At 48.5% G+C, this 16,025-nt stretch overlaps 1 protein-coding gene across 3 annotated transcripts in view; it reads left to right on the plus strand.

Annotated features, from left to right (window-relative positions):
* The window catches only part of LOC119382689 (protein krueppel), a 137,007-nt gene that overhangs the window by 30,526 nt on the left and 90,456 nt on the right, over nt 1-16,025 (plus strand). For 2 of the 3 annotated variants that reach the window (XM_037650495.2, XM_037650496.2), the window contains exon 3: nt 15,539-15,587. The exons of the other annotated variant lie outside the window; for it this stretch is intronic. In XM_037650495.2, coding sequence (XP_037506423.1) covers nt 15,539-15,587 — 49 coding nt within the window. The remainder of the gene's footprint in view (nt 1-15,538; nt 15,588-16,025) is intronic. 3 annotated transcript variants of the gene reach the window in all.

Genomic DNA, 16,025 nt, shown 5'->3' on the forward strand with positions numbered 1-16,025 from the left:
ATATGATTAATAGTGGATGCGGCCATCCCGCGGCCAATATGTATACGGACAATTCCGATCTGGCCGCCTTTATAACGGGGGAGCAGTGTCGCCTGAATGGCGTCGCGTCGCTGGGTTTCGGCCCAGAGAGATCGACGCGACATAGACCTTGTTCCCTCGTTTATTTTTCTGCCTCGACTTTGCTGTTGTTCGCGGCATTCTTTGCGGCTCTTTCATTTTTTTTTTATTTCGATGATTCGGCTGATGCTCTCACGCGCGTCCCTGCCATATCTCGATCAGTCACTGTCGCGCGACGCACGGCCCAGTTGCGCAACACGAGTGACCCGAATGATATGGTTAGCTAGAGAAACGGTTAAGGGAATTCGTTGCTCTGCGCGTGGTGTCACAGTTCGCAGGGGCATTGGCCTCGCGTCGCCCGAGTCAACCGGCATTGAAAAGAGGGGGGGGGGAGGCAATGTCATGCGTTCGGTGAGATAGATGTATATGCTGCTGCGACGGGCTGGAGAGGGGTGGGAGCACACGCAGTCAGCTAGTGTGCCCCTTGAAGCGGACAGGGAGACTAAATTTTAATGCGTTAAACCTTGGCTGTTCGAATACAGAGTTGTCCCCCAGCCAGTTTCTTGTCTGTGTAGATGATGTGGTCAGCACAGCCGCATCCGGTCATTTCTCATTGCCCAAGGGTATGTGCATTGTAACCTAAAATTGATTTCGTTAGCAGCGCTTGTGACGCAACTGTTGGCACCAGGCAGGGTGCTTCGAACGGCTCGGGGTGAAACTTTCCGAAACTGGCAGCCGGTCATCCGCCAGTTGCACTTAGGGCCTCTCTTATCTGCTTAGTGTGTGCCGCAAGGGATAACCCCTTGGCCCTGTTGTAAACTGGACGGGTCGAAAGTTACCGGAAAGCACGCAACCTTTTTTTTTTTTCTTTATCTCTTGCGTTTATCTCCTCGAGTCTTATCTTTGTCCGAAGTGTGTCTACTATGCAAATGGAGAACGTTCAGTGCCGAAGAAGTCTTTCTTTCTTCAACGACACACGTTTCGAGGTTCCCAGTGGCGAGTCTAAAGCCACTTCTTTTCGGTCGCGTTTTTAGTGATGCTTCTGTCGCAATGGACGTCTTCGCGTCTTGTGGTTGTGTCTCTAAAGACCTTGACGAGGGGGCCTTGACTCACTGACTTTGCTCACGTTGGCTCGAATGAGTTTTCATGGCAGAACCAGGATGCGGTGTGGCGCAGCCCGCGAGGAAGCGAATTCAAGGCAAGTGTGTATATACGGTCCTGTACGTATAGAGTGTTTGCTGATAACTAGGTAAACTACGGCAACTGGGCTAGAGTTATAAACTGACTGCAGCGTCACGTTATGTATCACGCACCGTGAAAATGCAGTCAGTTCACAACTCTAGCACTCCAGCTTTCATCGTAAAGAGGATTAAGGGCATTGATATTGAACGAACTGGACATGTGGCCATCTATTACCAGTGTGCTATATACAGTGTGCTGGAGTAAGAGGTGTAGGTCTTGAAGAGACAGACTTGTACAAATCTTATGTGAAGCTGTCACATAAATATGTGCGTTGTAAGGCATTCACTGCCCACGAGGCAGTGAAGGCACTCTCGTGCTTTTTTAAGACGACGGGTTTGTGCGAACGCTTCTACTTGTGGTGACAGTCCCACACGCTTCAGTGGGTGTGCGTTGTAAATTCCAAAAAGAAAGAAGTGACTACAACGCTGATGTGTAGTGAAGAGTTATGAGGCTTTCTGCTCGAGATCTCATGGCGTATGCTGAAGGTCAGCAGGCCCAGACAATCTCGTTGCGCATGGCAACACACCGAGCCAGCCGTCATGGCGCGAGCAACCAGGGCAGAGAGGGAGAGCGTCGGGCACCATAGACGGGCTATCGGTGGCTTTCTCTCGGCGTCCCCTTTTACACTAAAAACCTGTTTTCCTTCCGAGTGAGACAAAAGCAAAAACTAAAGGAAAGCGGGTGTTGCTGCAGACGGGGGAAGGCGAGGGACTCTTGTCGTCGCGTTCCGGGCCGCCACTGGCCGCGACTATCCAACGGAGAGGTATCGCAGACGAGTCTGCCGCAGCCACGCACACCGAAGGGGAGGACGAACAGGGGGAGTCTGAGACGCGAAGGGTTCGGCTCGGGTTAAGAAAGCTCGAAAGAGGAACTCGTCTTTCGTGGCGGGGCGAATAAGGGGGGTCCAATGTTTCCCAGCCAACTCTTTGAGAAGAAATTCCCAGACGGGGTGAGGGTTCAAGCATGCTGCCCCCCCCCCCCCTTTTTCATCCCAGGCAAGGGAATGGAGGGGGGATAGCAGAGACGCTGAAAGGATGACCTAGTTCCGGGACTCCCCACCGCACCTTCCCCATTGTCGGACCTCTCTTCGCACCCCCCCCCCCCCCCCCGTCTGGAGTTCGGAATCCTTTCTTTTCTCCGAAGGCGGTTTTCCCCTTTCCCTGCAGGACAGACAGGGCTGCTTGCTTGTCTGGCTGCTAGCCCCGACCCTGTTTACGGAAGTCTGGACTCCAGGTGTCTCTTGTGCCGCCATGGACAAAGAAGAAAAAAAAACAGCGTCGGTGAATAGGAAAGGACAAACGTTCCTTCTAGGTCACGGGGCTGGTAGCCCTCCGCGGGAACCCTGTGACGCTGGCCTGCAGCGTCCGAGCGAAGTGTCCGAGACTGGTCGATGCATTTCGGGGCGAGGGTTGCTCGTTCGTTTCTTTATTTGTATTTTCTTCTCTTTTCGAACAAGAAATCACCCCCTGTATAGGCGAGTGTGCCTTTTCGGGTGGCCCTTTGTTCGGGGCGCGGAAAAGCTACCGCCGCCAGTGTGCTCAGGAGCGTCTGGGAAAAGCGCTTCGCCTTCGTGCGCCCGTTCCGTGAAAGGTATGTGTGGTTAGGGCAGAACATCGGGCGTTAGCCTGCGCGAGGTAATTATACTTGCTATCGTAACAATGAAAACTGCAGGCTGACCACTGCCGTGTCTACCCCCATTGCGTTTGTCGGTATATAGAGTCGTTGTATGACGCTCTTGACTCTGAAGCTTGTATGCTATAGAATGGTATGAGGCGCAGCAGTATGCTTCTGAAGTGGATGATGCCGAACAAGTTTATTCAGTAGAGTGGGCCGGCAGTTTGGTTTTGGTGGCCCCAGGTGGCGGCTCGGAGTCCGCTGACTCTTTCTACATTATGTAACAACGCGTATAGCAACGTGCCACTTTGGTAAGCGACGATGTGCGCAATCTTACTCATGGACGCAGCATAGATGTACTCGCACAGAATGCCACATATCTCCACAGGACTGAAGACGTGCGCTTGCAGGGCGCGAAAGCGCCCGGGCTTCCCCTGTTCGCCAACGACGCACCCGAGCAGCTGCGGCGCCCGCCACGCCTTGCACGAACCTTTACGCGAGAGCGGTCATGGCCGAAAGCAAAGACCAAAGACTGAGGTGAAAATTGCGTGACCGGGTGGCGTGCCACTTTAACCCGTGCTCGCACCAAGCGATGCAAAACACCGGGTGGCATAGACGCAGCTCACGAAGCCCGCAGAGGATGTGCCTAAAAGGGGCATAGATACAGAAGGGAAGCGGGTTCTTGCCCTTTACTACAACATGGTGTCCGATGCTTACGGAGAGGGCCAGCTGCGGTGGTGGCCAGCCGCGAGCGGGTGACCCACAGCTCTCCTGCGGAATGAGGGGCAAGCAAGCAAGCCAGCGCTCCGGCAAGCGAGGAAGTGGCAGCAGCATGCTTGTCGGGGCCACGATGCTTGCGAGAGAGAGTCTGGCCGAGAAGAAGACCCCTGGCTCGGAGGGGGCGCCCAGAAATAGCCGCGAGCATGGGGCCCCGCGCTGGGGACGTCCCCGCCGCGGCCTCAACTCTTGCTGCCCCGGAAATAGCCTTCGCTGCTGCACTCCGGGCAACGTCGACACTTCCGTCTCTACTGTTTGCCCCCCTTGCCGCGGCTGGTGCAGGAGAACACATACACACACTGTCGGCCACTCTATGGAGAGAGCCGCCAGTGGCTTTTCGCTGCTATTGCGTTCCTCCAGCGCGCGCACTGGCGCTGTCTGGTGCCTGTTCGATGAGTACAGCTAGTGAACGCTGCCATATCTGTTGAAGGCCTGCAGTGTATACCCTTGGAGCATGCGTTAGGTATCGCCATCGCATTTCTATGAAGCAATCGACTGCAAATGCAGCTATGTGGGTCTGATTCCAGAATCCATGGACGCGATAGCGTCCATGGATACGGGTGCGCTCTGATACGAAAGGCCCAGCATTGAGGTATATTTGCAAGATGATAATGAGAAAGGATAGCTGCGTTGAGCTGACTTGATTGTTAATGTTTCATTATTCATAAGCGGCAAGGCGATGTAGCCACCCCAACAGTACTGAGCCGCGTTCATTTGACAACGTGTGAAAGCGCTGCTGTTTTTTTTTTTTTTTTTGTCCTCAAACAGATATAAAATATTGTTTAAGTAATTGCACCGGTTACGTGCCTGTACAGTAGAAACGTGCAGGCACCTTACCTGTAAAGTAAGATGAAACGTGGGAGGGAATGTTGATACAAAAGTGTTGTGACTCAAAGGAACTTCGTCAACACAACAAACATGGCGTGCTGCCATGCGTTGCAGGCATCCAAAGTTGACTTTGGGCCCTGACGGAACGTCCTTGCGTCATATTTACAGCTCAGGACGACCGGCGTCGCAAGGTCGTCCAGCGAAAGCAGTCACGACGCCAGTTCCTCTCCGCGTGTTCGAGCTGAAAGCGGTGAAAGAGAGGGTAGTGTTGGCGGCGTTGCAACGTCTACTCCGCTTATCGCCGGACAGGCAACGTCTCGTCTGAGACGCCCTCTCAGTCGCGGAGCGCGTTGAACCTCGTTCCCTGGACGAGCACGGTTATCTTCTCAGCCCTTGCTGTCCCGATGACCGAAAGCGAAGCCCGAGTCAACGAAGTAAAAAGGCGACGGCTAAAGAGAGAAGAAGTAAAGGGAACCCTCTATATACTTAGGCCGGAAGTTGACGGGCTAGCACCCGCATTTCTGGCGCAACGGAAAGCGTCTCCTCTAGTTCAGCTGGCCGCGCGCACGCATTTTCCGAGAAAAACACGGTATCCCTGCAGCTCGCTCTAGGAGGCGGGTGTTGTGCGCGGCTTCGACGGCATCTCGTGCTTTCGCCGCCACAGGCTCGGTGGTTGTGCGCATGGGAACCGAAGGGCTGCAGTAATTGTACCGTGGTGACCCCGTCAGTGAAGGGGGCCTGCCCCCGTAGGACCCGACGCGCAGGGCATATGGAGGCGCGAGTTGTGTGAGCTTCTCCTTCAGGTAGTTGACCCAAATTTGGCGGCGGGACTCCCCCCTTTCGGTGCTGGCGGGGTTTCAGACGAGGAGCGGGCGGAAGGGTTGGCGGCTCCCCCGAAAATACCCGTCCTCGCTCCGGCAGCCGGGTGGTGGGGGTCGCGGCGTCGGTGGTGGGGGGGCCCCCGGGAAAGGGTTGTGCGGGAGAAGCGCGGCGCGGGGCGCGTCAGTCGTTCGTCGGCATGCCAGGCCGCCGGGCCCGGCCGCCGCCGGCTCCTCATCGGCGTTGCTCCCCATCATCGCCACCGCAGCGCTACCGCTCCAGCCACTACCGCGCAGGGAGAGCGACCTTCTTGGACGCACCAGGTGAGGAGCGACGGCCTCCGCTTGCGGCTTCCTCCTTGTGAGGAGCATTGCTCCGCCATGGACGTTGGCTGCGTTTGTGGACCGTGACGATCGCGTATTATTTATTTGTTGCTGCCGGCGATGTCCGTGTAGGTGCGTGTCCTTTATACGAAGGTTTGGTACAGTTTGCCATGCGTGGAAACGCACCCACCGCGGTGGTCTAGTTACGATGCTTCACTGCTGACCCGAAGGTCGCGAGATCGAATCCCGGCCGCGGCGGCCGCACTTTCGACGGAGGCGAAAATGCTAGAGGCCCGTGTATTTAGATTTATGTGCACGTTAAAGAAGCCCAGGTGGTCGAAATTTCCGGAGCCCTCCACTACGGCGTGTCTGATAATCATGTCGTGGTTTTGGGACGTCAAGCCCTAACTATTATTATTATGTGTAAAAATATGTACTGGAATCCGGGTTTCTGAGCAGTCTTACTTTCTCTTTCTTAACGACGGAACATCCGAGAGTATATAACGGAACCTTAATTCTTTTTCTTTCTGCGGGAAACGAACGTTGGCGAAGATGTTTATTAAATTGGAGGATTCAATCTTTGAAGCGGTACCCAAGTTCGTTTTCGGAAGAGGCATGTTTTCCCGGTCACACTACGGTAAGTCCGAGTGGGACACAGCCATAGGCGTGCGCAGGGTTCCCCTTCAGGGGGGGAGGGAAGGGGGCGAAAATTAATCACGGCCAGAGGCCCGTGTACTTAGATTTAGGTGCACGTTAAAGAACACCAGGTGGTCGAAATTTCCGGAGCCCTCCACTACGGCGTCTCCCATAATCATATCGTGGTTTTGGTACGCAAAACCGATTTAATTCGACTTGAGCAATTCGCTTGCGCTTCGACAGCGGCTAGAGTGTTGTGCGTTATATGTCGTCGTATGCACCGTTGTTGAGCTTCATGTTTCTCTTTCGAAAAGAACACCTTTTCGTACGTGTTGTATTTGCCGGTGGTAACCTTTGCCGCAGCGCGCGTCATTAGTTATAACCTTTTCGGGTCATCAGCTATCGCTGAGGCTCGTCGGTCGCGAAAGCACACATCAACGATCCGGCTTTAATGCTAAAAGCCAAATAGTTTGCAAATGGTGTCAGAAATCATGTTTTACTTCTTCTATCTCCGTCTCTCTCTCTCTCTCTCTTTACGTGAAAGTCCGTGGGTGTTAACAAAACGTAGCATTTACTCGTAAAACCTCCGTGCATAAAACAAATAGAAATAGTAGACAATAACTTCGAGCATGATTGGAGGACGCCAAAAAGAGGAAGGAGGAGTGCACGCAGTCGAATAGGAAGTGCGCAGGCGCAGTTCACTAATGGTCACAAAGGGCGCAGTGTATACGATAGAAATAAGGCCAAGGACGTGTTAGTTGCGTACAGCGTGGAATACGTTACGTTCAGTACGTAATGCAATAGCAGCTTTCAGGATTCTGGTAACGATCCGAACGCTTGTTGCCTATAGCTACCCTGGCGAGTGAGTTCCCGCGATTTAGTCGGAAGCATGCGAACTCTATCAAAACTTTATAAGCCACGACACGTGACCTGACGGCAGTATCGCTGTAGCACGCATCCTCGCGTAGCACGCTTTTACTTCTACGAGTCATCTTTAGGAGGCGAAGGAACAGTGTTCTATTCAAACTCTTGAGGCACAGTGTTGAAACAAGTTACGTGCAGTATATACGTGGCACGCGCACGCATTTCTCTTCAAGTGGCTTTATGCAGATTAATAGAGTCCTCGCGAAGCACATGCAGAGGCACTTTATTTTCACAAGTCTACGCGAGCTCGCTAAACATTATCTTTATATTGCGATGCGCTGCTTTGGACGGGCGTGCGGGTACACGTTGCTAGATTTCTTTTGCGAACACGATTTCATCTCGTGGGATCATGGTGGTAAAAAGAAGTGGTTGGTCCGCCGCCGCCCTTGCGTTCGCAAAACTTGCGGTGGGACAAAGGCTACTTGGTTCTTTTGGGCACTTCCGGTCGGGCTTCCTTCCGGTCAATTCACGCGGACCCAACTGAGATGCTCACCCTCCCCAAATCTCCGCGTCGTTCGTGTGACACCGTTTTCCTTCCAGATTTTTTTTTTTCCTTTTTCTTCTTTTTTCTTGCATCTTGGCTGTTGCGAAAAAAAAAAAACACGTGATCCAATCGTGCATGCCGTATTCGCACACATCAGCGGAGAAAGGCTTCATCAGATCGAACTGGTACTCATACGAAAACATTGTCAGCATTTCATAGTGACAAAAAAAAAAGAAAAAAGCAGATCTGAAAAAAAAAGCTATATGATGACAATGTCGATCTCGGCAGATGTTCCTTCCTAAAATTCTTGTGGCGCTAAACTCAGGAAGATTTTATAAGACATTCGTACGGTGCTGGTTGACATCGGACGGCCGCTTTTGTCTAACGTCTGCCTAGTAACTGGAAGCTACCTTTACGAAGAAAAGTCGATTAATAATTTCTTCTTCTCTGAATCAGTGTATGGCTGCTCGAACTATTCACGAGATGCCAGGAATGTCGCTGGAGAAACGAATACCGCTCTTTTACGGATGTTTGCGCTTCAGTATATAGTTCAAGGTGCAGAAAAAAGGTTCTTTAGAATTCTTGTACGTATGCACGTGACTGCCAGCTTGCCCTATATAGTCAACTTGCATGCAAGTCTGTGCGGAAGGTGTCAGTTTCTTTCCTTCTTCTACGGGCACTCCGTGCATCGATCGAGCGCTCATTGTTTTCTTTTCTTTGGAAGTGTTCTCTCCCCCAAGCACGATGAAGCGAAAGCTTTGGATGTACGATTGTTTTTCAATATAGATGTTTAGATAACGCGCCGTCCGCTACGCGCGCACTTTGACACCCAGATCTGTAGCAATCCTCGTCTTCAATCAAAGTTGGTCCGCAGCTGTTCGCGATGACGTCAGTGCGCGAAGAAATCCCGAACCACAAATAGCAAGCCGCGTCATTTTTTTTTTTTTTTCAGACTATAACGTGATTGCTGTTAAACGTGTGGAGACGGGACATGATTATCGAGAATACAACGTTGTGACGAATCACCGGGGGCGCGGTTTTTTCCATGCCACGGCTATCATGCGACGTATTTTTACGCGGACCTTAGTGACTCAATTGATTAGCCTGCTTCAAGTTTGTATAGGGCTTTGTGGCATCAATCATCAATTACGATGACCTTGATTTCCCGTCATGTTATTACCCAAAACGCTATTTATTTATTTATTTATTTATTTATTTATTTATTTATTTATTTATTTATTTATTTATTTATTTATTTATTTATTTATTTATTTATTAAACTGCGAAGTGAACTTTTTAAGGGCCTGAAACATGCGTACCCCTCCTTGCCTGTTCTTGCATAACTTGTTTGAATATAACTTCCAAAACGCAAGACAGAACTAATGATAAAAAATAAGAAGTGTAACAGGATATAAATGTACAAAATAAAAAGACAAACCTTGCAGAATTAAAAGAAATTGTCTATGTCAATTGACATAATTGGATGCAGTCCTAGAGCTAGATTACTCGGAGAGACGGTCATTGATCAGATGATTAAATCGAAAATACACAAACAACTAATCAAGAAAATTTTACTGATTAACGCTAAATTGCAAAACACACACTGCAATTTACGAATTGTCGCCCGTGAGTTTGCAGATCGTGTCCACACCTTGCGACTGAGTTTAAAGGAGACGCCACTTTCGAAATAATTTCCGAGTTTTGGGACGAGGTAGATTAGTTCGTGGGCGTTCCAGATGTACTTGTACTTTTGTGCTTAAATGTGTATATATATATATATATATATATATATATATATATATATATATATATATATATATATATAGCAGGGTTCATTAGGAATGCCGTCAGCTCTTAATTAATTTAGTCTATTCAAGCTGAATCACTATCAACGGGGACTAATAAACCACACGCAAATTTTGTGCAGCCAGGACATGAAGTGCCACAAGTAACACATTTGCTTTTAAAAATTCGTCATAGACAACTGAAACATTGGTTTGAAATTAAATGAAACAGTATTCCTGTTATAACAGCGGATGGCCGACGTAAGCCAATATTAGCGACAATTTGGCCACCTTCAGTTAGCGTTCTATAGACAACATCAGTCATAAGTTCAGCCAACGTTAGTTAACACCATCCGACAGTTTAGCCATCATTTGGGCAGCATTTAGCGCTAAATAGCACTTGCGAACGCTAGTTATAATCAGTCCTGGTAAAGTACGCAAGCAAACAGCGGTAGTTGAAAGCGGTCAGAAACTCTATAGTCGCACCCCGCTACGGGAAGTGAGTGGTGTAGCCGAGAAATACACGAAAGAACGTGAGCTGTGGCGTGTTGCTTTTCCATCTTAACACACATATATAGCGCACAAAAGGAACAAGGCGCACAGTATACGGACTCGGAGCCAGCGCTAACTTCCAACAAATGATTTATTTTACGAAGCAGACAAGTAAATAGAGAAACCAGGTAGCAACGCACGCAGGCGCATATGTACAAGATTAGTATATTTGAAACATCGATGATACATATGAAAGTCATGAAGACGAAGATAACAAAAAGTATAGCGAAAAAATATTTACGGGATTACTAGGCCATCCTGAAAAACCATCTTTTTCAAGTCACCCTTGGTATCACATTTAAAAATATAATTATTTTTTTGACAGCTCAATTGAAGGCAGTACCTCCAATTTCTATATTTATTTCTATATCTCTTCAGTATCTGTGTTTACTTGTCTGCTTCGTAAAATAAATAATTGTTGGAAGCTAGCGCTGTCTCCGCGTCGTACCTCTGTGTCTTGTTCCTTTCGTGCGCGATAGGTTTTAAGACGGAAACACGTTGTCTTCCGCTTAACGCGCGACGGCGGCGCGCTTCGAAAACCGCGACCTCTGGCAGTGGCTGCAGGCGCATCTCGGAAGGCGGGTTGCTTCGCGGCGGTCACGCGTCGCTAATCCCCTCGAGAATAAACAACGCCACGCCGGCGGCGCGATGCTTGGGAGGAGCCGTAGCGTGCGTCGACGCCGCCCCCAGCGCAGGGCCTCCGATCGACGACGCTGCGCACAGCGAGAGGAAAGGGGTCTCCACGAGTGAAGGGGATTGGGCGCGCGTCAAAGGGTTGCGCAGCGCGCTCCTATAAACAACGCGGCGTCAACAAGATGCACTGCGGCGCGCCTTTCCCAATGACGCGAGAGGAAGGACGCCGGCGAGCGGCGCTGATTCGGCGTCCAGCGACGGCGCGCGCAGGCGCCTGGCGTCGCGCCAACCCTCTCGGCTCGAGTCGCGCTCTTCGGCGACCTCCTTTACGTCGGTGTTGTCCGAAGGCGACGACGACGTCACGATGTCGACAGAGAGAATACGAGTTGCGCGTCGAGCGAGAGGGCGCTAGCGGACAGAACGCCTTCCACCGAGTTCTCACCATCGCGGAAACGTGGCGGAACAAGTGCGCAGCATACGCTAAGCGCATATACCTCGGCTCGGCGGCGTTCGCCGCAGCTGACACGTGGCCAGAGCGCAGATGTACAACAAAACCTATTCGCGGAAAGCTGCGCTTAGAGAATGTCATGATCATAGGTCGGCAAAAAATGTGGAGCTCACTCAGACTCACTCACGAAAGATATTTTACCCTCAGGGCTCACTCGGACTCAGACTCACCAAACTTTTCCTCATCCGGACTCACTCGGACTCAGACTCACTATAATTTTTCTCAACCGGACTCACTCGGACTCAGACTCACCAAAATTTTATTCACTCGAACTCACTCAGACTCAGACTCACGGCTCGATCTGAGTCTGAGTGAGTCTGAGTGAGTCGACTCATGAGTCCGTTAGCATTTAATTATCCTTTTTCTACCATAATGTCAATGCTCTTTAACGCCAATATCTCGCATAATCGGTGCGCTACTAAGCACCTTTTGATCTCGTACCTTCAAATACGAGTTATCTGAGTTTGCAGTTCAATAAGGACCTTTTTATTGAAAGTCATGACTCACACGAGATATTTTTATCAGTAACTTCCCGTGAAAAAGTTTGCGGCGGGAGGTCAAGGCACCTCCCCCCCCCCCTCTCCCTCCTCAAATCACGCCTCTGATCAATAAATATTGAGCTGACGTATGAACGGTAGCGCATTTAAGTATGCGGGAGTATACGAGAGTATAAATGTGAGCTGACATAGGGCTGATAGTAATGCTAAAGTTGAGTAGATAGGACCATAGGTCGGCAAAAAATGTGGAGCTCACTCAGACTCACTCATGAAATATATTTTGTCCTTAGGGCTCATTCGGACTCAGACTCACCAAAATTTTCCTCAACCGGAATCACTCAGACTCAGACTCACCAAAATTTTTCCCAACCGAACTCACTGGGACTCAGACTCACAAAAACTTTACTCACCCGGACTCACTCAGACTCAGACTCACGTCTCGATATGAGTCTGAGTGAGTCTGAGTGAGTCGACTCATGAGTGAGTTTGCCGACCTATGGTCATGATAGACGTATACGGTGGCTTGCGCACGGCTTCACACCACCGCGAAGAAAAAGAATATCAGACGAAGTGATTTATCTGCCATCGAGTTATTATAACCACTTTCCATGCCTTAGTACTACCAGCGTATATGTATACTCGACTACATGCTACTCTTCAAGAGAAGGGTAGAAGTAAAGAAATAATAATAATAATAATAATAATAATAATAATAATAATAATAATAATAATAATAATAATAATAATAATAATAATAATAATAATAGAACCGCTGATATCCTGCTTTTTGATCCTGTATACTTGTCCGAATGCACGAGTCTTCGTAACTATACTGGCTTTGTTACGATTGAACATTGTCTGAATAGGAATACGTACCAATGCCGTCAAGGTCGGTATAATCTTGTTGAATGTGTATGGCGAAACGCTTCTCGTATATATCCGCTCATCGAATGGTGATCGGCAACCAAACAATGGTGAACGAATGCGAGTTTATTATTTTGTTCTGTTTGTTTTAGTCTTTCTGACTTATGACCTGGACCAATTCGCTATATATACGACCCCCGTACAGCGTCTGGGTTGGCAGTACTTGAAATATATATATATATATATATATATATATATATATATATATATATATATATATATATATATATATATATATATATATATATATATATATATATATATATATGTCGAGAAAAGATGATTCTAGGTCCGGGTAAATATACGCAGTGAAACAGACGCGCGTACGAAGCGATTTATTGACGTTTCGGCCGCGGGTGATGAAGGCCGGACCCGCGGCCGAAACGTCAATAAATCGCTTCGTACGCGCGTCTGTTTCACTGCGTATATATATATATATATATATATATATATATATATTCGTACATTTTGTTCTTAATAAGCTGCCTCGTTCAACACTTGGTTTATTGGGCATTTATAGTGTGATCGCGAGCAGCTCTGCGTAACGTACAACTCATTTTCTCACTAACATAAGGCGGCGATGCAACTGACGAAAACAAGAAAAAAAAAGGAAAGAAAGAAAGAAAATGTGAAAATAACAGCAGACATTGTAATCCGACCCTAGAAACTATAGTGTTCTGGAACGATAGTGTCCGCAGAATTGGACGCGCTCTTCCGGGTTAAGGACGATCGGGACAACCCTTTCGTGTCGCGTCAAGCACTGCAGGAAAACACGGCCTCCACGAGTTGTCCGCGCTTGTTGTTGACAAAAGCACTCGATCGAAACCCCTTCTCTATGCTACCGCGAGCCGTTCGGCGGCGCTTATGCTGCCGGGATACATTGCAGCCACGTTTAATCCACGCCCGCGCATCCCGAAAACAGGCGTGTGGCGTTGAATGGCGCCTGTTTGCGGCCATGTTTCGGGCCAGAAGGCCACAATGAGCCCAACTCAGCCCCCCCCCCCCCCCCCCCCCCCCCACACTCACACACTTTATTTTTTTCCTTGCTTCATCGAGCTGACTTTTGGGGTGGAAACCCCTTCCGGGCCGGCCGGTGGTCGTCGTATAGAGCAGCTGTTGCGAGCCGATAGAGACGGTCTGGTCTGGCAACAGGGGTCTGTTCAACAGCCGGAGCAGAGGCCACCACGCGGGGTTTCCCCGCTTTGCGGGGAAACCCTTCCGGCACGCCGCCCCCATTGAGCTATTTTTAAGGGGGGGATTCTGCACGCGACCGGTGGAGGCACGCGCACACCGGCTCTCGTGTTGTCCGTGCTTCATTGATTGGAGATGAGCTTCGCGATGCGTCCGTTTTCTCTCGCGCGCTAGCACACCCCTCTCTTCCTCACTCAAACACACACCTCCCAGGCAACGTATACTCCCGAACCGTGGTAACTACCCCTTTCACATTTATGGGGACGATCTGTGTCGGCTGATGCAGGACACGTAAATGACCGTTCTTGATGCTTCTCTGTTCTCTTCCTCCTGTCCCTCCCCCATCTCGGTCTCTTTCTTTCTTTCTTTTTCTTCGGAAAGAAACGTGCAATTTTCGGTACTTCTGACAGGGGGTACACCAAGGTGTTGCAGGCTGGCTCGATTACCGCTTCTTTTGTTAAGGGCTGAAGCTTTAAAAGAAGACACAGAAAAAAAAAAAAGAAAGACACGTGGTACTAAATGCGAATATAATCACCCGGATATTGTGCAAATCCCGTACCCTTTGGCTCTTAGGAAAGAGCGCGCAGAATGTAGGAGTCCTGTGTGCTGCATTGATTCTTTTTTCCTTGCAGAAGGGCACCAAATGACGAAGAGACGGGCAGGTGGAAAGCAGTTCATATATATAGTATGACCGAAGGATTAAATTTGCGTTAATGCGAAACTTTATCATGCGATCGGCGTTGCATTCAGGCTGAACATGCTTATAGTAGCGATGCTACATGCATATCCTTTCAATCTCTCTCTCTCTCTCTCTCTCTCTCTCTCTCTCTGTGGTACTGCTGCACTGGTATACACTGAGGCCACCATCACCACCTTCGACCAATAAATTTGGCTGATGCAGGTGCTGCAAGGGTAAAATACCCTGTGAAGTATAGCGTTGGATAAACCGATTCCTGTGTAGTAATACACCTCAATGAAATAATCTTACCTTCATATAATTCCATGTTCAATATGTTAGATAAATCTTATTATTGTCAAATATATCACCTTATGTATCACCTTATGTACCTGTATCACCTTATGTGTTTTACTGGATTCTATTGTTTCCTATGTTTCACATACTGTAAAGATTGTTCAACACTGTTTTTAGTCTTATTTCACAGATTTGTTTCGTATTGTTTTCACAGATTGCTCAACATTTTCTTTTGTACAATCCACTCTTGCCTATGGCTTGTAAAACAAGTTGGCAGTAATAAATAAATAAATAAAATAAATAAATAAATAACTGTGTCGCACCGCATAGCCACATAGCCATACAGACGCACGTTTTTGTACTTGTCGCGGTTATCTGTCGATATCAGATACGAGCCCATGTGTTGTATATCGTTTACTTTTTGACGACGAACAGCCCATTTCTATCGGAAAATTCGAAATGTACCGTTTTCGCCATACTATAAAGAAAAGCATACTTAACTCAAATACATGTGCCCTCAACTTGCTTTCACATATGAGGAAGCAAACGCGATCCAGTTGTACGATTTTCCAGTATGATGTACGCCTACAAACGTGATATATATATATATATATATATATATATATAAGAACAGATCATCTGTTTGGGGAGGGTGATACATGGAAAAGAAAGAGCTGGGTGGTGCAAGTTTCATAAATTAATACTCGTTCACTGCTTCACTTGGAATTTCGCATTCTTGTCAATCCACCTGTTGGCTCCTATTTTGTTACAGGACGACCGAACCCATCTTGGCGAACAGCGCCCGGCGTCACCGACAACATGTAAGTGGCACACGAGTCAAATCGTTTCACTTTCTACACCGATGCTTCTGAATGAATTTAGGCTTGTGAAAGAAGCAATATTTCGCTATTGTTCTGCGACAGGTATTCGAAGTGCGTATAAATGGTTGGCCAGTGGAGAAAAATAGAGCTCAGTGACAACGGCGGAGAGGATGGAGCGTAATGCCTTCGGCCTGATACTTGGTTATATTCTCTCCGGTTTTCTTGGTTATATTCAATCGATCATTATAGAGGTCGATGCTTATGGGGACGTATACAGGGGGACTGCATGCAGCTTCAACTGAAAAAAAAAAAGAAGGAATTGAAAACATTTGCTGTATTATTCCAGTCCAGCGCTTTCCCTCATTATCACCATGCAGCGCAGGAACTCTCCAAATGGGTGTAGTGCGACTCTGTGCCTGTCTGGGTATAGGGTAATGG

This window comes from Rhipicephalus sanguineus, chromosome 2 (genome assembly GCF_013339695.2).
Source record: "Rhipicephalus sanguineus isolate Rsan-2018 chromosome 2, BIME_Rsan_1.4, whole genome shotgun sequence".
Lineage (NCBI taxonomy): Eukaryota > Metazoa > Arthropoda > Arachnida > Ixodida > Ixodidae > Rhipicephalus > Rhipicephalus sanguineus.